Source organism: Sprattus sprattus, assembly GCF_963457725.1.
Source record: "Sprattus sprattus genome assembly, chromosome: 19".
In the NCBI taxonomy this organism is placed as follows: Eukaryota; Metazoa; Chordata; class Actinopteri; order Clupeiformes; family Clupeidae; genus Sprattus; species Sprattus sprattus.
The window spans coordinates 9,572,159-9,596,659 of NC_137917.1; the positions used below are offsets into that span (position 1 = coordinate 9,572,159).

Here is a 24,501-nt window from a genome sequence, read left to right on the forward strand (position 1 = left end):
CATTATTAACTGATACAAACACTGTCACAGTCAATCAGATCAACTGAAATGGTTCAGTTCAATTTAGTTCTATGAACGGCACCAGTGGACATTGCCTCAGCATCTGGGAACCAGAGCCAGAGCAAACACATACATGATGGTGGAAAGGTAAAAACAAGAGCAGAAAAACAGCAAGAAACCCGATCAGAATCAAGATCAGAAGGAGAAGGGGGGGGGGGTGCACAGGGGTGGCCATCGGGCCAGGAATGGGGTGAACAAGGTGGCTTTTACTCCACAAACCATAGAAGCCCCCTGGAAACATTTCGCTCCGATGGTGTCCACCTCGTAAAACTCTAGGACAGCCTTTTCAAGCCTTTTCATGGCATGACCTTGAGGAATGTTTGGGCAAACAGGGTGTGACATCATCCATCTCTTGAAGTGTGCGCATTACTCTCTGTCCCGCCCGTTTAGGCTCGCAGGAATACGCAGCGGTTATCAAAGAGGCCTCGCTCAAACACAAGATGGTGGTGGAATTCACAGGTCAGCTAACGCGCATCATTATTTTGTCGCCATGGACAAAGCTTTGCCTGTGATCAACACAAGACAAAGTACCGTATCTCTAGTCATGATGACATAGGCTGTGCAGATTGATCTGTGTGTGTGTGTGTGTGTGTGTGTGTGTGTGTGTGTGTGTGTGTGTGTGTGTGTGTGTGTGTGTGTGTGTGTGTGTGTGTGTGTGTTGTGTATGTGCGCTCAATCAGAAAAATAGTAATTTGCTCCAAAAAGCACTTAATACTTTCTTACTTTCACACAAACATACAGTATATGGCACTGTATCTCGATTCATGATCAGCTAGGCAACTCGAGAGAGATCTGTGCAATATTTCCATTGCCGTATCTACAAGAATAAACACTTTAAAAACACAACTCAAATACAGCACATATCTATCTTGATCTCTCTCTCCCTCTGTCTATTATCTTTCAGAAGTAATGGCAGCTCAGTGTGATGTCTGCTCTCACTAGACTTTTAACTTCAATGGACAGTGAACAACAGCCAAACCGGACCCACAACCAGCATTCTTCCGACCGTTCCATCCTCTGGCTCTGAACATCACAGGGTGGAACTAAGGAGGCCAAAGCATTGTAGTGGAAACTGGGTGTTGTCTCGCAGGGTGCCTGAAAGCTTGCGGACCACCGTCTGCGATGACCCCAACAGTTTTCCTTGGTGAGCCATTCCATATTCCCGCAACAAAATCTCGTCCAAAGTTGCGGTCAAGGGAACATTTCCCCACAGATGAATGGCAAACGAGGAATCACATTTGCCAGTGATGCATTTTGAGGACATGCCACTGGGGACCCGTGTAATAGTTTCAGGAGATTCATCAGCTTTTTTTTGCCCACAAAGATGTTATGAAACACCCTCAATCTCACACAGGGTTTTTCCCACACAGAGAGACGGAGACGGTGGGAAAAGAGGATCAAATTGCCTGCAGATTTCGGTTATTGAGACGAAAGGCTTTTAAAAGGCCTCTTGGCTCACAAGCTTTTTCCACAAGGAGGAGACACAGCGAGCCTCTGATGCTGATGCTCCGATGCGCCCAGAGAAAGCAGAGAGCTCGTCCCTGAGGGGAATTAACAGAGACGTCTCCTAGACATCAGGTGATACCCGTGACTAGGAGCCTGGGTGTCACATAAACACGTGCACGCTGTAGGTGACAAAGCTGACAGAAGGACTCAAAACCGGGTAAGAGTTAACAAAAATAAACAAACAAAAAAGAGGAGGAGAAAGAGAGGCCGTTTCATTGGGGTGTATTAAGCAGGGTTTGGCATCGTAAATCCATTCCCAAAACTATTAAAGTCACTCTTTTTGACAGCCCGTTCAAACACTCCAAAAACAGGTCATTCAGATTACGTTTCAGAGACTCAGAGACTCAGAGACAGTGGCCATTAGTGGGTTGAAGATACAGGAGGATATGGAGTACTGACCTGCTGAAGTATTATGGCTCCTTTTCTCCTCATTCTTGAGCCTTCCCCCAACACAAGTATGAGCCATTGTTTCCTAACACGCAACTCTGGAAAGTTCTTAAAATAGTATTAGAACAGGATTGATTCCATTTGTAATAAATACTTATTGCGCTTACTCATTCTCTCTCTCTATTCTCTTTCCCCTTTATTTTCTCTTCCTCACACTCTATGTGTCTTCGTGTGTGTGTGTGTGTGTGTGTGTGTGTGTGTGTGTGTGGTTGTGTGTGTGAAAGAAAGAGAGAGTTTAAAAGTGTCCCACAGAGAGAGAGAGAGAGAATGTGCGAGTGTGTGTGTGTGTTATGTGTGTGTGAAAGAGATAGAGAGTGTGTGCATGTATATTTGTGTAACTGTGTGTGTGCATCATTAACAATCCTTGTAAGCTACACTATCTCTGGTTTTATGGCTTGAGTGCTTGAGTGCCGTCTCTCTCCCACGCTGACAGCATTACTGCTGAAGTCCAAGCCTCCACTCTGCCCAGTCGTCCCCACTCACAAGATCACTGCCCACTATATCATCAAAGGGACAGGATTTATAAACACTCATAACAGCATGAGATAATCTGACTGTTCCAGCTCAAACTGTTTCAAAAGGGGTGTGTCAAGTTTGGACACTAGCATTCGTAGTTCCAGCTGTCACACACGCATCTCTTAAAGGAGCGAAGGCTGACATCCATCCTTTTAAGAGTGTAGCTTACGCATACAAGTGGGCTGCGGAGTACATATCCAATCTGATATCACCTGTTTTGGTTCGCTGCCTTGTAATAGGTCCAGGATCATCATAGCACTGGCTGACGGTGAGAAGATGACATGCCAGATCCTTGCCTGGCAGCAGCCACAAGGAAAAAAGACAGATAGTGGGTGGGGGGGGGGGGGGGGATGCAAGCCTCCCCAAAGTCAAATAAATTCATAAAGTCCTTACAAAAATGCATATACAAATCTAAATAATACAAAGGGAGGAGGTGAAAGCATTGTGAGAAGGTGAATTCTCCCCCTCCTCACTGTGGCAAAAAGGGATGGTGCCCCTTTAACTCCCCCATAATGGTGGGTTCCTGGCTCACCTGATGCCAATGATGGCACTAATCAAGACACTGTGGCTGTGCCCTATTTAAAGGGTGCCTAATTTCATGTGAGGGAGATGGGCTGAGAGAGACAGGCATGAGAGGCCGTGAAAGGTTTGAACAAAGAACCCACTTGCTTGATGTTAGGTGAAGTTGGTTTTGTATCTAGATGTGTGGATACTGTTTTTGTACCTTGTCTTTGTGCCTTGTTTTCATGTCTAGTTTCTGTGCCTTGTTAAATGTGCCTAGTCAATGTGTTTAGTTCATATGTTTATTTTGAGTGGCTAGCAATGTACCTAGCTTCGAGCTAAGTGCCTGGGCCTAGTTTGGGGCCTGGCTTTGGGCCTTGAGAAGGTGCCATCATTTGGGCCTAATCGGCCAAGCAGGTGCCCAGGGTGCCACGCACTTGAGTTCCGAGGGGTACGGCCTGAATCTTTTTGTTTATTTTGTGGGCACTGTGTTGGGGTTTATAGCCCTGTGTAAATAAATATATATATATTTTTTTATAAGAGAGCCACAATCTCCTGTGTAGTGTTTTCCCCCTCAACTTCACCCCGTCCAGTTGCCACATCCCTAAAACAACGTGGGGTGACCGTCCGGTCCTTCACAAGCATCTAGTGATTTCTGAACGCAGTGGCCAAGCGAACAGCAAGTCTGTTTGTGGCCCATACCTTTCATATTTCCCTCAGTGATATGACTTTATTTCCACAGGCACTGAAACAGGTGCAGCTTCACTTCACTGGTGCTATCTGCTCTGGAATCTGCTGCATGCTATCTGCTGTCGCCACAAAGCATGGCCGCCAATTTGTCTAAGCACTGCTAATGGTATACTTGGGCTTTTTAAACACCTTATATGGCTGAAGATGGAGGATGACGCCAGGGCAATTTTACTGGTATGTGCCAGTGGCCATTCCATTCCCCTTCAAGTCAAAATGAAAAGAAAAGGCAAAGAAATGCAGGCTATGTACAGAGGTTATCTTTCCTTTGAAAAACCTGGAGCTGAACCTTAAAACATAAGACTGATAATAATCATGTCACAAACATGTCATGTTAGTTGCTATATGTTGCAAGGGATTGTGATGACAGTCAAGGTGACTATTATTGTTAACTGTAACAGATTTCAAAATGGTTGATGCTATGAGAGCTTGCACAAATGTTAAGCTGTGATAACATGTGATTATCATGGGTCAGCTATTTTTAACAAATATTTCATCTAATTCACAATCACTGAATTAAGTTCTAGCAGGCCCTTTTTATAGCATATACCCGCAACACATGCAGGACACAGGTAGTTTACTACAGAGGCAGACCTTCATTTAATCTACACAGAGTAAATCTGTATCATTCTGTATGTATATCTTAATTAAAAACTACAAGCTAGCTACCTAAAAAGCATGTAAAAACCTTGCTAACACCATGTGGAAGCACAGAACCAAATAGTGCTTAGCCTAAATGTCTCATGGGACCAACAGCTGTGTTTATATGGCCTTTACTCAAAGGATGGAAATGTGTCATAGTTTCACATTCACTGTATTCAATTCGACACACAGGCCCTGTTCATTCTTGGTTTTAAAATGCGCCTTGGGTGATTGGATCGCAAGCGTACAGCCTTGACACATCAGCGTTTACACCTATGTCTATTGCATGTATTTAAGGTGTCTAGCTGACCGTTGTTGGTCAGATCTCGTTACTGCCTACTACATCCTGGTCAGAGACGCACCAGGGTTCATTAGCATTTACACTAGAAAAGATATGTGGTCAAATGCCTCCCAAACACTGTTTCAATTCCATCTAATAAAGCTAGCTGCAAATGATGCTAAACCTGTCTACTAATCAGCTGGGGTGGAGCAGATCAGGCAGTTGCCCAATATACACCATCAATGCCATCTGTCAATGTGACTATTATGGTTAACTATAAAAGATTTCAAAATGTTTGTTGCTATGAATGCTTGCATTAGGGCTGATCCACAACGCACTCCAAATTTACATAAATGGTAACATGGCTCAGTCAGGTCATTGGACATGATAACTTCTGACAGTATCTGCTATTGGACATTAGTTTACGTCGCTTCTCTGATATAGGGCGCAAGTAAGTTGTTACCAAAACGTTCTGGTACCAGAGTGATACAATATCATTGCTCATTAATTTCCAGCATTTTCCTCTCATTCACAGTCAGTACATGAAGTTCTAGTAGGCCCACTATTTCTCCCAGCTATATACACCATGGAGGCAAGAAAGGAGCAGTTTTTAAATTAACAGAAAACCCAGAGAGACTGCCTGTTCTACAAAAAAAAGGTCTGTTTCTGTTTCTGTGTGATTCCGTACCATGGGTCCGTCATCATTAACTCGTGATTAGCCATAACCTCATCTCATTACTGTAATACACATTCAATGGATTAAGTGCGTGGAGCACCACACAGGGCTTCCCACTGTTTCCATCCCGTCTAATAAAGCTAGCTGGCTACGATGCTAACCCTGCCCAGAATCATGCAACAGTAATCAGTGAGGGTGGAGCAGAGCGGGCCGCTGCCCAGAGCACACCATCAACACCAATGGCCCGGAACAAAGCATTACCGTCTACACAGATGCAAGCCCCTGAGATCAGGACCATGGAAAACTTCAATGCCCCTTCAATTTAAAAAAAATAAAAAGATAGGGAGAGAAGAAAAACCCACACATCTGGAATCAAACCGCCAAGCGCCACATCTGGACTGCACGCAAACCTGCGCAGGGTGAATTAAAACATCTGGACAATGAACTTGATGGCCATTGGCTGCCATGGGACACCAGGGACAGGGTTTCTTGTGGCAGCGCCGGCATAAGCTGACGCAGGAGTTTTCCACAAACTGAGTCCATTTATTTGATCTTGCGTGATGCAAATCACTGATGTGACATTGTGAGTATAGCCATGGCAAACTTTGGTCTGCGGCATCACTGCAAGAATCCGCATGTGATCAGATCAGCTGGTTTACATCACACAATTGTTTTTATTTCATGTGCAGTAAAAAGGTTTTCACAACCCCGATCTATATCGGAGAGCTGTGACAACTCCAAGAGCATTGTTGGTTTCAGATTTTAGAGCTTTTTTGGAACGACAGTAAAGAGCAGTCTGGGCGAGGCCAGAGAGTCACTACCAAAAGTGACAAGTGACAGAATTTCCACTCTTTGAAATTGACTCTTTTTCATGACGCTGCTGGTAAACGGTTCTGCTCAGCACACTCTTCCGACCTCGTCATCAGGCTCAAAGCAAAGCCTCTCTTTCCTCATTGGCTCATGGTGGTTGCTTTACTCATGCACTATCATGCCCCACTGTGCGTTACGCTGCACCACTGGCCCGTAACGTAACAGCCGTGGTGGGTCAGATACTCCAGGCCAGGCCAGAGCAGGTCAGTGTGCCTGGGAACGACACTGCAGGGCGGCCCTATGCTGGATGGGCTCCAATAAAAACACTTACTTCCAATGAAAGACCCTCAACGGCGATCCAGCCGGCAGCCATTCCAGCCTCCTCTACATTCATACGCCACTACCACGAGAGAAATAAAACCCCTATTTTCACTCTTAAATTCTCAATCTCACTTAATCTCATTACCTCACACCCTTCAGTAGAAGAAATAATTCCACTGAATGAAAAAAATAAATCTGTAAAATAACATTGTAAAAATATACACACAATAAAGTCGTGGAAGTAGAGCTGTCCTGCCAGCCAGGGCTAATCCATTAAGGGCTCCAAGCCTTCCCCTCTCAAGGTTTTATAGCTCCCCTATTTTTCTATAAATAAAAGAAAAGCAAAAATTAGGAATTTCTGTGCTGCAAGCCAGTTCCACTGTAGAAACTTTGGCTGTGTGTTTGGTGCGTTTCAGTATGTGTTTGTGTGTTTGTGTAGGGGTGTGTGAGTGTGTGTGTGTGTGGTTGATGTGTGTGTATGTGTGTATGTGTGTATGTGTGTATGAGTGTCTGTGTGTATGTATGTGTGTGTGTGTGTGTGTGTGTGGTTGATGTGTGTATGTGTGTATGAGTGTGTGTGTGTGTGTATATGTGTGTATGAGTGTCTGTGTGTATGTATGTGTGTGTGTGTGTGTGTGTGTGTGTGTGTATGTGTTTATGTATTTGTGTGTATGTGTGTGTGTGTGTATGTGTGTGCAATGTTTCTGTGTTGAGGTTCATGGGCGCACCTGCACTGGTGAGCACTCCAACACCATAATTCACTAATCAGTGTCTCACAGTCTCTGTCTCTCTCATAACCACACACACATACACACGCACACACACCTGACGTGTGCAGTCTCTTTCTCTCTCATACACACACATTCATGCAAACACACATACACACACACAGACAAGTACTGTGGATTAGGAGCGCCTGTATTTTAAGTCTGCCTCTCTCTGAATGAAGGCAGCTGGGATTAGGTAGAAAGTCAAACACACAGGGCTCCAGGGACACGCAGGGTCCAATATCAGGTCTGTGCGTTTTTGGACTGCTGGTGGACACGACGCAGCTCTAATCGGAGCCAGAGTGCTGGAAAGGCCTGGAAACCCAAACATCTCCGAGGAAGCTGGTGTTTAGGAGCTTGGCCAGTGCAGGTCGAGGCTCTGCAAACGAATGGAACGAGTCTCGGCATGGCAACAGCAACTGTACCTTAAGCATATTTCATTTACGCACTCTTGAGGGAGACAAGCCAGCAGTAATAAAGCAAAGGGCAAGAGAAGAACAAAATCTCACACAATGACTGAATCACTTGAGTAATCTGTTTCACTGGAGCAGAGCCTGCAGACACTGAGCTCCAGCTGGACCGGGCAGGGATGGAGGAGTCTAAGCCAGTCGATGGGCTTTTGCTGTCAAGCTTCACCTGTGGTATGCTCCTGCACTAACCTCCAGAGGTGACAACAATGTCCCCTCTGTCCCCAAAGGACCTTACACTGGCACTGGTCTGTGTGGTTGTGTGTGTGTTTGTGTGTGTGAGAGTGAATGGGGGAGGTATTACGGTATTACCTGATTGTTTACATCTGTAGAGGTGTAAATTAAAAGTAAACACCTCCTGTCATTTTCTCTCTTTCTGCACATGATGCACATATCCCTAGAACACTGTCTCTCTGGTGTTTTTGTTTCCTCATCTCGATAAACTTGGCCAACTTGCCAACCTCATGGTGTTCGTCTCCATTTCATCGTCCAGTGTGTGAGACAGTGGTTACAGCTGTCAAACCAGAGATGGAATTCTCCGCACTCCACTGCTTACTCTGGCCCAGGGATCTACCAGTCAACTGCCAACAGCCCTCAGGCATGAGAGCACAATTGTTTAACGAAGTCCTCAAACTCATCTGAAAGGGGAATGAATCCCAAATGTTTTGCCACATTCTTCGTGAGACTATTTGTAATTTCAAACCACTTGCTCTTGTTTTGTTTTGTGTTAATTTTGAAGATCCTTTCATCATAACCCAATTTTACACGCTGGTGTAGTGTTTCAGAAAAAGCAAACAACTAAAGGAGGAAGAACGCTGGATTCATCACCCCGGTACGAAACGGCATCTATTCAGTGGAAAACACATAATCAAATACATTGATTTTATTTAAAGGCAGATTCCTGGGATATTCGCGTTGTTACAGAGCATGGCGTTGCCACTGCGCAAATCTACCCCCGTGATTAGAATGGGAACTGTGGGGTTAAGGGGGCATGGGGGCGGGGGGTGTGGGGGCTAACTCAGCCTGCACATCCATCCAAATTACACTCTCACAAATCCTACACACTCACGACACAGTGTGTGGGCCAACTGCTTGAGCGGAGCTCAGCCTTCTGTAGTTTCCATATCTTCAAGCCCTCAAAGGCCTCTCTGATGGCTGATGCCCTAAACTGCACAGACGGAACAGATCCAGAGGTATAGCATGTCATTACCCCGTTACAACCTAGCCCTCTCCCTCCCTCCATATCACAGGCTTTCCTCCTCTAACACGTCACATTTAATTAAACCGTGCTCCATCAGCCGCTGTGATAACTGAGGTGTGCTGTTGACATTTAGTTGACGTCTCCGTTGCAAGGCGCTCTCTGTAATCCACGCAGAATGAATGGTGGGTGGCTCCCTCTATCGTAGTTGTAGCAGATTAGTGCTCTAACATAGTGGCAGCCGCAAGCCCGCACACCCCGGGGGCTCCACAGAAGCTGCCCCTGTAATGATGTTGCACAGGCTTCCCTATCAATTATCTCTGCACTTCAAAGCAGACTACAGGACAGCCTCTCTGTCAGAGTGAGCTGTGTTATTCCATAAGTCACACGTGCTTTGATTTATGGCTTCGCTGTGGAGAGGCTCCACGAGAAAGTGAGGTGCATCAAAGCCATTAGCTGGAAAACAACACAGCTCATACTGCATTAAACTGCATTTATGTAGCAGGCATGATAGCCATACAGGCTGGAATGATTGAGTTTTACCAGTGTGCTAAAGGCTAAGTTAATGTCACCCCTTTTTCTCAATGTCAGGTGTTGAATTGTTGGAATTGTTTTGTGAATTTGCTGTGAAATCAACTGCTTATGTTCATGTGTGGAGCAAATCTTTGCAAAACGCCTTCCTTCCTTTGACCCTTGTTCAGTATTTGTGTGAGACAGTAAACAATCTCAAGAGCGCTGTCCACACCACATTCAACAAGCGCAGTCTCAAGAGCAACAACAGCCCAACAGCCTCCTGCTGGGAGCAGTCTGGGCACTCTCAGTCTCTGATGGAAGATGGCGGCAGATGACAGACAATGACCTTTGACTTATGAGACTCCAGCCATGTTATGCTTCAGGTTAACAACGACAATCGATCCTTATTAACATGATGAATGGATTCCAGATCCTTACACGCAAGACTCCCAGCCTATCTGCTGAGTGGTGCTTAGATACCAGCATTTAGCCTCACAAAAGCGCAATGGTTGTAGTTGTTTTTTTCTTTTTCTCTCGGATCAATCTGTAAGTCTAACGGAAGCGGTGGTAGTTTTGGCATTAAAAGAACAAGCGTGTTGCTCAGTGTGCTACACATTAAACCTTTAAGCTCCTAAGCTTATCCACAGATAGGCGTGAATAACTCGAATAGTGTGATTCTGTGAATGAGCTCTTTTCTTTATCTCGCCTGTGGCTGTTTTTATCCCACTTAAAGATTAGTGAAGCGCCTCAGTTTTAGCACTTAATGGATCTTAATGGAGCATGACCTCTGACCTCTCAGGAAGAGTAAATAATGGGGTTGTTTAGACTCTGTAAGGTAGATTACAGGCGGTTGGCTCAGGCAGGGTGAGGCTGGTAGTCCTCCAACAGTGTGGCCTTTATACCTGGAGGGCAGCGATTAGCCTGCTAATCTAAGACTTCAACTCAACGCTGGTGGTCCCACAGACGCACACGCGCACACACACATATACAAAAGCACACTCACAAACACACACTCCATGAGATATTAAACAGACCCATCACTAATGGTGAAATTAACACATGAGCAGGTTACATATGGAAAGAAAAGTCACTGAAAAATAAAAAAATAAAATACAAAAAAAAAGAAAAACATAAACTTAAGTCACTCCTATGACCCTTGCCATAGTGGTGTGATCTGTAGTTTATGTGTGTGTCTGGGGCCACACTGAACACCTCTCTACCAATCACAGCCCAGAGCTGCTGGCAGCATGTCCTCCTCCACTGCATTCTGGGATACCGGAATGGATATAATGTTACTCCTAGAGAGTAATGTCATAGGTAAAAGAGCGCACTGGACATATTTTCCACATACTTCTCCGTAATGAGGACAAGAGGGAGATGTAAAATACTGTGTGTGTGTGTGTCTGTGTGTGCACACTTTCACATATCACAATCCCCCAAAATACACCTTATCATTTTTTTTCAGTAAAACAACTCGGACACCAGGAGTAAATCCAGTATTTATACATCACTAAAAACGTCCTCACTTTTTCACCTGACACACTTTGGCAGGCCTGCAGTAATCCATGACACTCGTGAAAAAAAGCCGTCATTTGAAGGGAAAAAAGGGGGAAAGATAGAAAGAAAGAAAGAAAGACAGAGAGAGAGAGAGAGAGCGAGAGAGGGAGAGGAGGGTGTGGAAGAGAAAAGGGGAGTGAAGAGGAACACTAGAGCTCAATGAAGAAGGCAGGAAAGTGAACCAGATGGAGTGTGTATGCGTCAGGCAAGAAGATCTTATCAGATGTGAGCCATCCAAGGAGAGGAGGAGCAGAGGAGAACAGAGGAGACAGAGATTGGGCATCTATACAGAATGCACAGCCAAAGGGAGGACACACCAGTTAAATCCCTGTCACCTTGAATTAAAACACACACTGGCCTTGGTGAGATTTAGGGTCTCCTTTGGGCCAGCACCTGTGCTAAACATCAAATGTTTGGTTCTAAGCGCAGACCAGCACCAAAGCAGGTCCAGTTTGCTTCCTATGTCTTCCTTGCTTCAGGCATGTTCCCTGAGATCAGGTGATGTTTACACTGGCACCCGAACTGCTATAATCCTCATCTGACAGATGGTCCACTCCCCCTCAATCAGGCTTGGCACAGGGTTATCGCATACAGTGCTTCCAACACACACACACATGTGATTTTACATTCCGTAGGAGTAAGGTTTTATTACCTTATGACTGAATTAGGTGATGACACATGCACTAAATAACCTGGAGATACAAGTCAAGGCCAGACCAAACAGAGAATCACAAAGTCTGAACTGTGTGTGTGTGTGTGTGTGTGTGTGTGTGTGTGTGTGTGTGTGTGTGTGTGTGTGTGTGTGTATGTGTGTGTGTGTGTGTGTTTCGTGGGGAATGGGGGCAACGAAGGAAAGAGAGAGGCTAAGAGAAAAGAATAGATGAGACGAAAAGAGAAGAGAAGAGAAGAGAAGAGAAGAGAAGAGAAGAGAAGAGAAGAGAAGAGAAGAGAAGAGAAGAGAAGAGAAGAGAAGAGAAGAGAAGAGAAGAGAAGAGAAGAGAAGAGAAGAGAAGAGAATGTGTCTTTCAATCTGACCTGGGTCTCCTAAAGGTGAGGCCATACATCTGGCAGGCCAGGCCCACGGTGGGGGTGTAGACAATGGGCATGAACCTCTCAATGTCTGACGCCAGCACCCTGTAGAAGAGCTTCTCATTGCGGTCCTGGAGCCCCATCAGAAACACATACCTGAGGAGATGGACAGCAGAGAGACAAAAGAGAGAGAGGTGGAGGGGTGAGGAGAAAGGGAACATGAAAGGTGAAAGGGGGAGAGAAAGGCAGATGAAGGGAGAGTAAAAGAGGAGGGCAATGGGAGGGATGGAAAAGGGGATCGTGAGAGTGAAAAGAGGGAAGATGGGCGAAGAGAGAGAAAGGGTCAGCCGATGGGAGAGGAAGGGAGCAAAGGAGAAGAGGTGAGAGGGAGAGAGGGACACAAAGGGAGATGGAGACAAACAAAAAGAGAGAGGGGGGAGGGACCATGTGTGAGGTTAGACATTGTGTGCAACATCACTCTCATAAGCATATCATGTGTTGAATGACAGTTGAATGACATCATAAATAGATCTACAACAGGTATAAGTACAGGTATCACAGAACAGCACTACAATCTGACCATTTAGTTGATGTGATGTATCTGCAGAACAGATACAGCTGATGGTGTCTGCTTTGACAGCTTGTTATTTGACATAATAAGCCCTCTGCCTGTTGAGAAGCGGTGTGGGAGCGGTGGCTGAGAGACAGCAGGCAGAAAGACAAGCACAGAGGGCTGGGTGCACCGTGAGTCATCTGTGAGACCAGCTGAGCCATATGTGAGACATTCCAGTTTGCCGCCTGTCCGTCTTATCCGCCTAGACGAAGCAGGCATGTAAACACAGACTGTTGGACTCACAGGCCCCACGGCCACCAACAGGCCGGTCAGAGATAGATGCAGCTCCGGTCAATGACAAGGAGACAGAGGATCCCAAGGTCTCATTTGTCCCTGACGGCTCCACGTTGTATGTTAATTGCTGGGTAGGGTTTCTGGTGTTTATGTTTCAAATGCTTGGAAAAATATACAGCAGGCACACGCACCGATACACGCACACACACACCCACACACACATACACAAAAAGAAAAGCCTTCAGAGATCTCAGACACAAGCGCCTTGTTGCAGCCGAACAGTCAAGGGCATGAGGGTTTACATACGAGCCGAATTAACAAGAGCCACGTCACCTTTCCATTCATGACAGTGAAAACTTTCCATGCGAGCTGGAGCATAATGTCCCACTTGTTTAGATAATGAAAAACATGCCCCCCCACCCCTCAACTCACACACACACACACCCTGCTCCTGCCATTGAGATGATTTGATAGAAGGTGTTTACAATATCTTTCCAAATAAAAAAGCCACCTCCCAGGCAGTCACTCAAAAGGCCTCACAAAGCCTCCCAAAGCAGCACAAAGCAAACCTGAGAGCTATGTTCCTATCACGCCACTATTGAACCTACATACAGACACTGCTGGTGTGTATGCCTCCCCTTCTAAGTTCAGAACCTTTAGATCGGGCAGTTAGCATCACGAGATATTCACTATTACACCAACAAACGCTGGATCATTAACAGATGCTGTTTTATTTCTGCATTCAATATGGCTTGTTAGCATATGACTTCTGCATTGTTTACTGGAGGCCATCCAAATAAAGTTGGACATTGCAGGCCTACAAAGGCCTGTGTTTTTCTGGATTGGAAAACACAGAATAGCAATCTGAAGACACCACAGACCGGGGATTCAAACACTCCAAAAGCACGGGAGTGGGCAAAGCCAGATGAGTGTCCTCATAACCAAGGTAACGTCATGCTCCAATGAAGTATTGCCAATAAGGCATGTTCAAACATTTATTATTGAATTAGGTTCTGGGCTAGCCTATACTGTGCAGTACACATGGAACTTTTCTTAGTCACACTCCTAAGGGTTTTATTAATGTTGGGCTTGATAAGCCAAGCACAGGACATTAAACAGATGAAGGACATTCATTCTAACAGCGCAGTGAAGAAACACTGAATTAGGGTTTCTACCAGGTGTTTTGGACCAGGGAGAGCAGGAAAACACCCACTAAAGGGGTTCCCAACAACAAGACGGTAATACACCGTTAGGACGTATGAGCTGTGAATAGCAGTCCTCTGAGGAACCCAGTGTGTTTTTCTAAGGTCTTGTCCACAATTACCTGGGGAACTTCGAAAAAACATAATGTATTTCTCCTTTTACCAACTCCGAAAACGTTAGTTTTTTTCTCGAAAATGCTGTTGTGCATAAATTTGAAAACGCTGGGTTTGCGTTGTAATGTGGACAAGGGAAATTGAGAGTTAAAGAAACTATGACGTATTGCTGCCAAAACAGTGACGAATATTTGCGATCCTGACACCAACAACAACACACACTTCTATAGCGTTTAAACTTTGGACGTAGAACATTTGGAAAATAAAACAAAAACAATAGTCTGGATCGAGAACGTTTTTACAAAAATCAGTGTTTTCTGATTAACCTAACTTAGTGTGGACCCGACTAAGTGGTCCTAAACCACATTCTAGGTTCCAGTATCCAATTTCAGATAATGAGGTAAAATGTCAGCCCATAGAGGGCTGTGTTAAAGCAGCCATAGTGGTCATGATTCTTGGCATTCAGTGGCTCTCAGCCCATAGAAACCTCTGCTCGAGAGGCTATAGTAGCTGCCATTCTTGGCATGGGGGGGTGGGGGGAACTGAGTGCGCACACAGGCGGTCATTTAACATGAAGTGTTTGGGCTGTGTTAACAAGCGTGTGAAACTGTGCTGGGGAAAAGACCGTTTACCCCTGTTCTCTGGGCTCAAGGCTTCTTTTTCCCCCTTCTCTTTCTTTTTGTTTTTCTCTGTGTTTTTCTCTTTCCATCTAGTTATTTCTCTCTCTCTCTCTCGACGGTCATTCATCATTCTTTCTTTTATCCCCCTTTTCTCTTTTCCTCTCCCTCTCTGTCTTTCTCTTTCTCTCAGTCTGCTTTTCTGTCACATTCTCTCCCTGTTTCTCCTCACTTTTTCTCTTTCATCATCTTCCTCTCTTCTACTCTCTTTCACTCCCACACTCTCGCTCCGTCAGGTTCCCAAGCATTTCACTCACTCTATCTGCTTCTGATATTTCCCTCTGGCAGCCACTCTCAATGAGTCAGCCTTGAGTCACCACAATGCTATATAAATAACAACAAAGATGAACCAATGAACCACGCGCAGTTATTGGCCATTGGTTATTGGAAAAATGTCAACGCCACCTCACTCTCCCAAAGAAGAGCAGAATCCATCTATCACTGACTGTGAGGGAAAGTCTGATTCTCTGTCTGGTCTGTAGTCTCAAGGCCTAGAGAGTCCAGCGCCTGAGACAGCCAACATCTCCAGACACTCAAATTCTGTCTGTAATTTGTCAAAGTCTTTGTAGGCCTGTCGTGCCAGTGGCCATTTTTCAAAGGCGCTGGTGTTTATTTCTTCGTCCCTCTGCGCACAACGCTAAAAAAAAAAACACGAAATCCCTTTGCTTTCACAAAGGCTCGTCTCTTTACCTTCCACACAGGTGGGTTCCTATCAGCGGCACAACAACGAAAGAGGGTTCCTTTGAATGGCTAGAACTCTACACTATTCCCAAAACAAATATTTGCACTGGAAAGTGTTGGCGGGCTGCCTAGTCTTTTTAAGACTGAGCACAAGAACAAAACATCTGAGATAGCAAACTAGAAGAAAAAAAGAGAAAGTTATGAATAGCACATATTTTCGAAACGGGTCACTTCTCTCCAAGAGACTGTGTCCAGCAATAAATATCTAAAACAGCTCAGAGAGCAAAGCACAGACTGTAATGTAAACAAAACAAGACCTAAAAGAATGACAGCCTGGACAGAAACGGCCACATTTTAATAAACCGGACCTCGGCCCCCGGAGCTCAAGGCACTGTAGCACTAAGAGATGAAATGTAATTGACATCAGAGGGCCATGGGAAAAACACTAGCATTTAGCATAATTGCTGTTTTGGAGTGCTGGTATAGCAACCAGTCCTGGGGCTGGTGGAAAGTGGCTGGGCAACAACGACCACATACCCCTGTCAGCTGGTGCCATCTCACCCTGCTGGGACCATGTGACAGGTGGCACTGTGCCCGTAGCCCATGGCATCAGAGGGCATCCCAGCCCAATGTGAACTCGAGAGGAACAAGTGAACTGCCGGTCTCTCTGCTTAGTCACACATGACAAATTAGGAGACGAAAGCTGGCCTTGGGAAAAAGCCTGATGCTTGCACACAGGGACCGCGCTGGGGCGGTTATGTTTGGCTGCATTAATAACTGGTAATCATGAGGCTGTGTGTGTGTTTGTGTGTGTCTGTGTGTGTATGTGTGTTTGTGATTTAACAGTGTGTGTCTGTGGGGTTTGGGTTATAGTTCAATATCCCACTTACACCACAGTTGCGTTATGATACTTGGTGGATATCATAATGATCTCCATGCTTTGATTGCTAAAACTGATTTGTCTGATAACTTTTTTCCGACGCACATTCAGACTTCCCTTGACTTATAGGACAAACGGCTGTTACTATTTCTAAATGGATGGTTGGTATAGCCGAAGCCCAGTCATGAGTTCCTTAATTAATTCTTGTTGCCAATCTAGCATATCCCAGCATTCAGCCTTAGCTTTGTAAATTCACGGTGGTCCTTGGCCCAAATGTAGCGTTACAATAGTAAAAGCTAAAAGTGACACTTCATTTAAAGTGTACTATGTTCAAAACACTGGGAATACGTCTTAAGTGTGCAAATATCAAAGTTAACTGTCGTTCTAAAGAACGCATCACAATCTAAAATTCAACCAGGGTGTGGTATAAAACACTTCATATAGCAGACACAACACTAGTCCATTGCAGTGTCTGGTTAATGTTAATAAAGCATAGCACAAGGAGCGTATGTGCATGTCTGTGCTGATGTTATGGTGTGTTCCCCTTCATCTCTGTTCACCTGTCCAGGTCGTCCTTCTTTATATCGTAGTTGCGGATGACCCTAAGCAGTTGCACGTCCTGGCTCAGGAAACAGGGGGGGAGCAGGCCGTGGATGCCCAATTGCAGCCGCTCCTCCAGAGAGAAGGCCATACCCTGAAGAAGTGAAACAACCAGGTTATTACAGCTTATAAAAACTCTCACATACATTAATAACACGTTATAAGACACTATGACACATAACACCAACAATAAAGTCCTGGTGTATGATTTAGCTACAAACAGGTAATCTCTCTAAGCCAAACTCTCTTTACAAGACATTTCATTTTTTATATAAATAAACATCATAACGCCTTGCAGCTGAAGGAGGAAGAGCAATTGAAAGACTTTTCAGAGGGTCAGTCCTTCCAGCTGCTGTGTGTCCTCAGGACTACAATGAACAGCACCTGTTTCCAAACAGGCCAAGCAGGAGATTTGTCTCCTTTTTTTCCAATAACCACCCTTCACACAGACAAACATAAACAAACACAGTCTCTTTCTCCCTCTCTCTTTCTCTTTTTTCCCCCATTTCTTTGGTTCCGCTCAATGTTTATTCAATGAAAAGCTTTCCTCCTTCTAACCAAGCAAAGGGGTACTGTAAACATGGACTCTCCGGATGCAAATCATCCTCCAAAGAAAACATCATATTCAAAAACTTGAACAGCCCGCTCAGCTCATTTCCTTATCTGAACACTGTCTCTCGGACTGTGGAAAGGAGAATTAATTCACCAGCTCTCTGTAAACCCTCATGGGGAAAAATAAGCATCAGAAATACGCCTCTCCTTTTTAACCTCTACTAAACCATACGCCTCTTAAAAGTCCACTGCTTGCCATGCACAGAATGTCTTTATGTCTGCAAGACCAATGCTCAAATGCTGGACAGCCTATACCAGTAGATGAAATGCTGAAAAAAACATAGATGCATATGATTATCTATCTAATATGAATAAATATGTATTCATAATAGACTAAACCGCACTAAAATGTACAGTACATTACAATTTTTTTGTTCACAGAAGCTCGCTTTGTCTTCGTCCTTTAAAGTATTGGCTGGGTTACCTCAATACTTATCTGCAAAGCATATTTCACATTTAAAGGGTGCTTAATCCCAGTGATTTGTTTGATTTCTACAGTGAAGGGTTCATCCAAGTTCTATCTCTCCCGACGCCTGTCGGTTTGTAGGTCAGTTTTAGTATACAGATTTACAGCCCAGCAATAACATGTATGTACCGGGATTGCACTCCCTTCACAGCTGCATGAGTAACAGTAGTGACAATGTCAGATGTGTTCTGATGCAATATTTTCAACAATTTTCAAGTTTCAACAAGTATGCACTATCCCAAAAGCAGTGGTTACTATTCTGCGCTCTACATTGAGATCAATGCCCACCACAACTGAGGGTGCAGTGGCCCATGTGACAGAGAGAGAGCCTGTGGCTCGGGCCGTAATGACAGGCTCTATCCGTCATTACCACGCCTCTGGCAACCTCCGCAGGTCCTCTGTGGCACCGCATAAACACACAACAGGCTGTAATCTCATCCCCGTCTGTCCACACACACACACACACAGGCCCCAGTGCTTGTATATGGAGCTTTATTTTCAAGCAGGGCACGCTGCACTTCTTATACATGCGTTCATGTTAAGGGTTTCGCTCATAAAACACGCGCTGGCATAAAACGCACAAGGAAACTGCCGAGGGACTGGTCGCACGCGGCGCGGCAAGCTGCACTGTATAGCGCAATAAAACGTGTTCTTGACGCAGTTCAAAAACCATAATCGACGACCACAGACAAATTTTCTGACCTTGGTAGAACACTTCTGAAAGCGCAGCACATAGTCCACCAATAACACACTGTGTTTAGCTGAGTTTACGTGAGTGGTGGTACTTTCAGAATCCACATCCACAGTGAGCCCACATACGGATAAAAAGCACAGCCTGACTTCTATGGGTTCTATAAGTCACTGTAGAAAAGCTTCTGCTTCACTAATGAGTGACCAGCAAGCTACATAACATGGTGATAATTTACATTAATCCTATGAACTAACTGCAGAAGTGCATGGCTACTACACAGCTGTAAAGGCTTGGGTACTTGGTGACTTGTTAGTGCTGAGCACTAGAGGAAAAACATATCTGCTGCTTGACTAGAGTACGTCCCAAACGCATATTGAGTTTTACCCCTGGCTTCAAAGGTCATTGATGAGGGACAAGGGAAGGGTGTAGTATACGAGACTTGACATGATTACCCTGTCATGAGTGCAGGTCTCTCATTTGAAGGGAGGAATGTGTTTATAGTTTTACGTTCCCACCTAACATACATACCTTCACCCCCCACTTACAGAGCCCACAAAAAAATTGTATCCTCCTGGCATACTCCATATAGCCTTTGCGGACATCAGCTGACCCTTGCTGGAGGTGCATTCAAATTCGGCGAACAGAGGCGATCTTTATAGGCAAATTCGGTTTCTTTGAACTTTAAATTTGATTTTGTGTAAACATTCCAGATTGTTCATTCTGAACTGTAACCCTAGACCAGCATTCACGTTATGTTTGCCAAAAACTGCTTCCTTAGACCATCTGTGTTCGCAAACGTTCACAGTGAATACAAAGCATTCACAAACGTTTGCCATTGTTTGCTATTTGAACAACAAGATCTGGCTCACACCTTACATGCCAAAGTTAGCATCTCTCGAAGCTCCAACTCAGATCAACCACTGTCCTTTCACCAGCACAGCCCTGACCACCGCTTTACCACTATGCATTTGAGTCAAACACACAGAAAGACACATTCACAACCATGTCAACAATCTCAAGGGACCACAAATCTCTATACCAGCACGGCAACAGACCACTGACTATATAGACTTTTATCACAGAATCACAGGCAATCACATGCCTGTGTAAGATGAATCTTAGCGTAACAGTATGAAAGGTCATTATGAGACGCTGAGAGGCTAGCCTGATCTCTTTGTGTGTGTGTGTGTGTGTGTGTGTGTGTGTGAGTGAGAGAGAGAGTTACATTAATGTCTGGTTTGCATCCTGCAGTTCTGTCCTCCTCTGTCCGAGCATTTCAGTTTGTTATTTAAACGCCTGTCAAATGGTTTGGACAATGACATCCTCCTAAAGATCAAACTGGGACTATTAGCAGACCTGCAATCAGTCACCACATCCAAGGTAGTTTCCTTTCAGAATGGGAGCACTGCATTCAGATATTCATAAAGACCAACCACATCTGACAACGAATTTTCAGCTGACAATCAAATTGCCGGCTACACCAAAACCAATCCTCCAGAATGGAAGCCATCCCAGACATGGACACAGCTCTGTATACCAAGAAACCTTTAAACGGGAGCTTTTAAAAGATTGTAAGATGATCAGGCACAGTCCAGAACAGTATTAATACCGCTTTTTGTGTAAGACTTTTTGGGGCTAGTTCTTCTGTTGGCCACTAGGTGGAGTTGGCGGGATCATGGACTCTTCTGCCAAGTCCAAGCCATGATGGACCAATCATTTTCACCTGGGTTTGGTTTAATTAGCCTCATCAGTAGTACTATTTAAGTTGTGCTGGCCAGTGGGGAAGAAAGATGGAGGTTTGTGCCCTTGCGGTGACTACAGTAGACTGAATAAGGTCACCATAAAGAATCACCAACCACTCCCATTAATCTCCTCAGCCTTTGGAGTTCTTGAAGGCACAACCATCTTTTCCAAATGGGACCCCCCAAATGGCAACCATCAGGTGTGAATCTGTGAAGCAAACGTATGGAAGATTGCATTGAACACCCCAACGGGCAAAGCAATTCGTCTTAACTAACACCCCTTCAGGGTTTCAAGCACTAATCAATGATGTCCTCCTCTACTCAATAAGGTTCCCTTTGTGTACCTGGATGATATCCTGGTGTTCTCAAAATATCTGCATGAACATCATGCCAGTCAAGTCCTCTAGCAACTTCTCAAAAACAACCTGCATGCTAAACCCAAGAAATTCAAGTTCCGTCTCTGAGGTCTCCTTCATAGACTTTATCATCCCAGGCCATACAATTTGGATGGACCATAAGAAAACACAAGCGGTCAAGCTGAGACTGGCCCCCAACCGGCATCAGGTTCAACGCTTCCTTGGTTTTGCAAACATTTACCAAAAATTCATCCACAATTTCAGGGATATAGCTGTGCCTCTGTCAGCCTTGACCAAGAAAGCTCATCCACACTTCACATGGACTTCAGAGGCAGAGAAGGCTTTTACTGATGCTAAGACCTGGTTCCAAGAATCGGAAGCTGAACTCCCTGTCCAGATTATTCCGGCCTCCAGAGCAATAATGATCCCTCCTGATCCAAGTTCCAGAATCATGGCACCTGTCTGCTGGGTTATAGACAAGCGCTAATGACAGAAGCCAGCCCCAGGCAATGGCATACCTGGTTGGCTTTTTGTTCTGGCCTCGGTTTGAGCCCAGGTACTAAAGGCCTTCCAGGGACATCCAGGACCCTGGAGTTTCTAAGAGGCGTTTTTGGTGGCTCAACAGAAATGTGCAGTCTTTGTGGCAGCTTGCGCTTACTGTGTTCAAGGTAAGAACCCCCAGTCCCATCCCCAGGGACTGCTATAGGCCTTACCCATCCCAAGACATCCATGGTCTCATCTGTCCATGGATTTTTATCACTCACTTTCCACCTTCAAAAGGTAATAATATCATTCCAGTTATTGTTGACCGTTTTTCAAAAGCTCATCACTCTATTCCACTGCCAAACCTTACTTATGTGAGATTGCTGAACTAATCTGTGAATATTCCAGTATATGGTTTCCCACAGTGTATTGTGTCTGACTGAGGGCCACAGTTCACCACACAGTTCTGGCACGCCTTCTGTAAGCTCATTGGGGCATTACTTCACCACCCAAGTTTTGGCGAGCCTTCTGTAAGCTCATTGGGGCATTACTTCACCACCCAAGTTCTGGCGGGCCTTCAGTAAGCTCATTGGGGCATCAGTGAGTCTCTCCTTGAGCTTCCGTCCAGAATCCAATGGCCAGGCTGACTGGGTGAATCGGACCTGGAGACAACCTTCCGAAGGGCTTCTAGACGACAACAGTTCCAGGCCAACCAGCAAAATAAACCAGCACTATCTTTTTGTCATAGAAATCGAGAATCGTTTTTGAATCGAATCGTGAGCCTAAAAATCGGTAACGAATCGAATCGTGACATTTTCTGAATCGTGCACCCCTACCAGTCCCAGTCGCTTCAAGACAGGCAGGATCATGGACTCTTCTGACAAAGCCCGTTAATCCATTGTTCCGTTAGCCTGATCATACGTTGTGTCTTTGGGTTCTCACATTGTCTGTTTTGGGAACTCAGTTACTGTGTAACGAGCTATGAGTAAGTGTGTTTACTTAATGCATGTTATCCCAGCCTCTGGAGACTTTTTGTTTGTAATCTATTTAGTTTGTATCTATTTTGTAAGTGTTTTGTTTCCTCTGTCTTTTATATTCTTGTGAGGATTTTTAAGTTTGTGTTGGACTGGATTGCTTGCCTGGTTTGCCTGGTGGACATTACTGTCACTGAGACGTATTATTGTGATTGATTTCTTCTGCGTTTTGGACATTTGCTTTTTTTATACTTTTGGGAAGACTAATTAACTGCACAAAGCCTCCTGAGCGGTGTCTACATATGGGTTCCCAAGTGGTTTGGTTGTTAAGGCTTTTGCCCCACATCAAGGTGACCTAGGTTCATTACAGTTTGGACACTTCGAAGTTAACAAATACATCTTTACCTTGCCATTCGTTTCTTGTTAAGCCAGGCTGCTCAGTCTGTGAGCTTCTGCTGATGCTCAGTGTTTGAGTATCTCTGAAAGGGGACGAGTGCCCTGCCAGGTCTGAATTATAGCCTTGCTCATAATTACACGAGGCTATTCAGCGACTCGGAGGAGTTTGCTCCTCCAATCGAAGTCCGTCTCTCTTTAGTCATGACTGCGTAAGAGGACAGTTTATATGACTGCGCAGAGCTTTAAAAGAGCTGACCATGTGGCATATTTCAGGCAGGACCAGCTGGTCTAAAATACACTGTACAACATCTGTGGTGCATTTATGCAAATGTAAATGTAAATGTAAAATGTATATTTGCCTGACAAAAAACACGGTCAAACAAGGGCAGGCACAAGTTCCTTCCGGCATTATCCACGACAAGCACACATTGATAAAAGAAAAATGATACACAGACAACACAAACCCTAACAATGTTGTGACAGTCTGTTGCACGTTCCAGGAGAGGAGAGAGAGGACAAAAAAAAGAAAGGGAAAAAAACAGAAAGAAAGAGCAACAAATGCCACCACATCAAGTTCAGGACAGTGAGTCTAAACACAAAGCTTCAAAGAGCCTCTCTGACTCATCGAACAGAATCAGACAGCCAGCTCTGTGGATGTGGGTGCTGAAAAGGCTCCTTGTGTCAGGGGTGTAATGGAGACATCCATGGCACTCCGCCCAACCACCCAATTAACAGCCACGACAATGGAACTGGGGGGGCAAGAGTCCTGTGGTGGGCACCATGGGACCTGAGATGGCATTCGGACTGGGGGGGATGGGGAGTGTGGGGATATGGGCGACTGGGCCGGAATGAGTCCCCGTTTGATGCCACGCATGGATTGTGAGACTAGAACACTCATGCCCGGGGAGCGCTGGCGCGGTCGCCGTGGGAAACAAGCGGCAGCTTGGCAAGGGCTGGTTGTCGATCGGCACTGACTCCTCTGTCGGTCTGTGTTATACCCACAGCTCTGGGGTGACGTGTATACATAACCTCCTTGCTCCTGTCAATCAAACCTCTCAGTCTCAGTCCTGGCACAGAGACGAGAAGAAAAAAGGGGAAAGAGAGACAGAGAGAGAGAGGAAGAGTGAGAGTGAAAGCACGAGAGACAGAGAGAGAGAAAAAATAGGAAGACGATGAGATAAGATTGCGTGGGAGAAAGTGATGAGGACAGATCGTGTTTAGATGGACCCTGTAGCCCGGAGGAAAACGTTTCCACACACTCGTCAGGAGGACTTCCTGGACTAGCTCTGCTTCTCCCCCAGAACGAACCCCGGAAGGTACGCCTCGGCCTCGGGCCCGAAAGCTGCTCAGCCATGGCTGGCGTAGTTGCTAGGGCAAACTTGCTACAGCTCTTGAAAGGAAAATAAACAACTTCCATAAAATTAGGGAACATAGGATGAAGGAGGAATAATGAGATTTCCATTGTTCATAAATAGCACACAAGCAGAAAGTCATTACATCTGCACATTGAACTCAGGCAGGGCTGCCTGCAAAACACGGCAACGTAAACACACAGAAACATATCCAGATACACCCACACGCTAAACAGCCAAACACACAAAAACACAGACTGACACAAACAGCCACCCACTCACACACACAGACAGGCACACATGCTTACATTTACACACCAAGACACTCAGACCGGCCCAGGCACACACACACACACCACAACAAACGCACACACCAACATACACATCAAGT

General features: G+C 45.1%; 1 protein-coding gene across 2 annotated transcripts in view; it reads right to left on the minus strand.

Annotated features, from left to right (window-relative positions):
* me1 (malic enzyme 1, NADP(+)-dependent, cytosolic) overlaps positions 1–24,501 on the minus strand; it is a 104,857-nt gene that overhangs the window by 49,781 nt on the left and 30,575 nt on the right. For both annotated transcript variants that reach the window (XM_080857924.1, XM_080857925.1), the window contains exons 2-3: positions 16,999–17,132; positions 12,044–12,193 (exon numbers count right to left, since the gene is read on the minus strand). In XM_080857924.1, the coding sequence (XP_080714050.1) occupies positions 12,044–12,193; positions 16,999–17,132 (284 nt within the window). The remainder of the gene's footprint in view (positions 1–12,043; positions 12,194–16,998; positions 17,133–24,501) is intronic.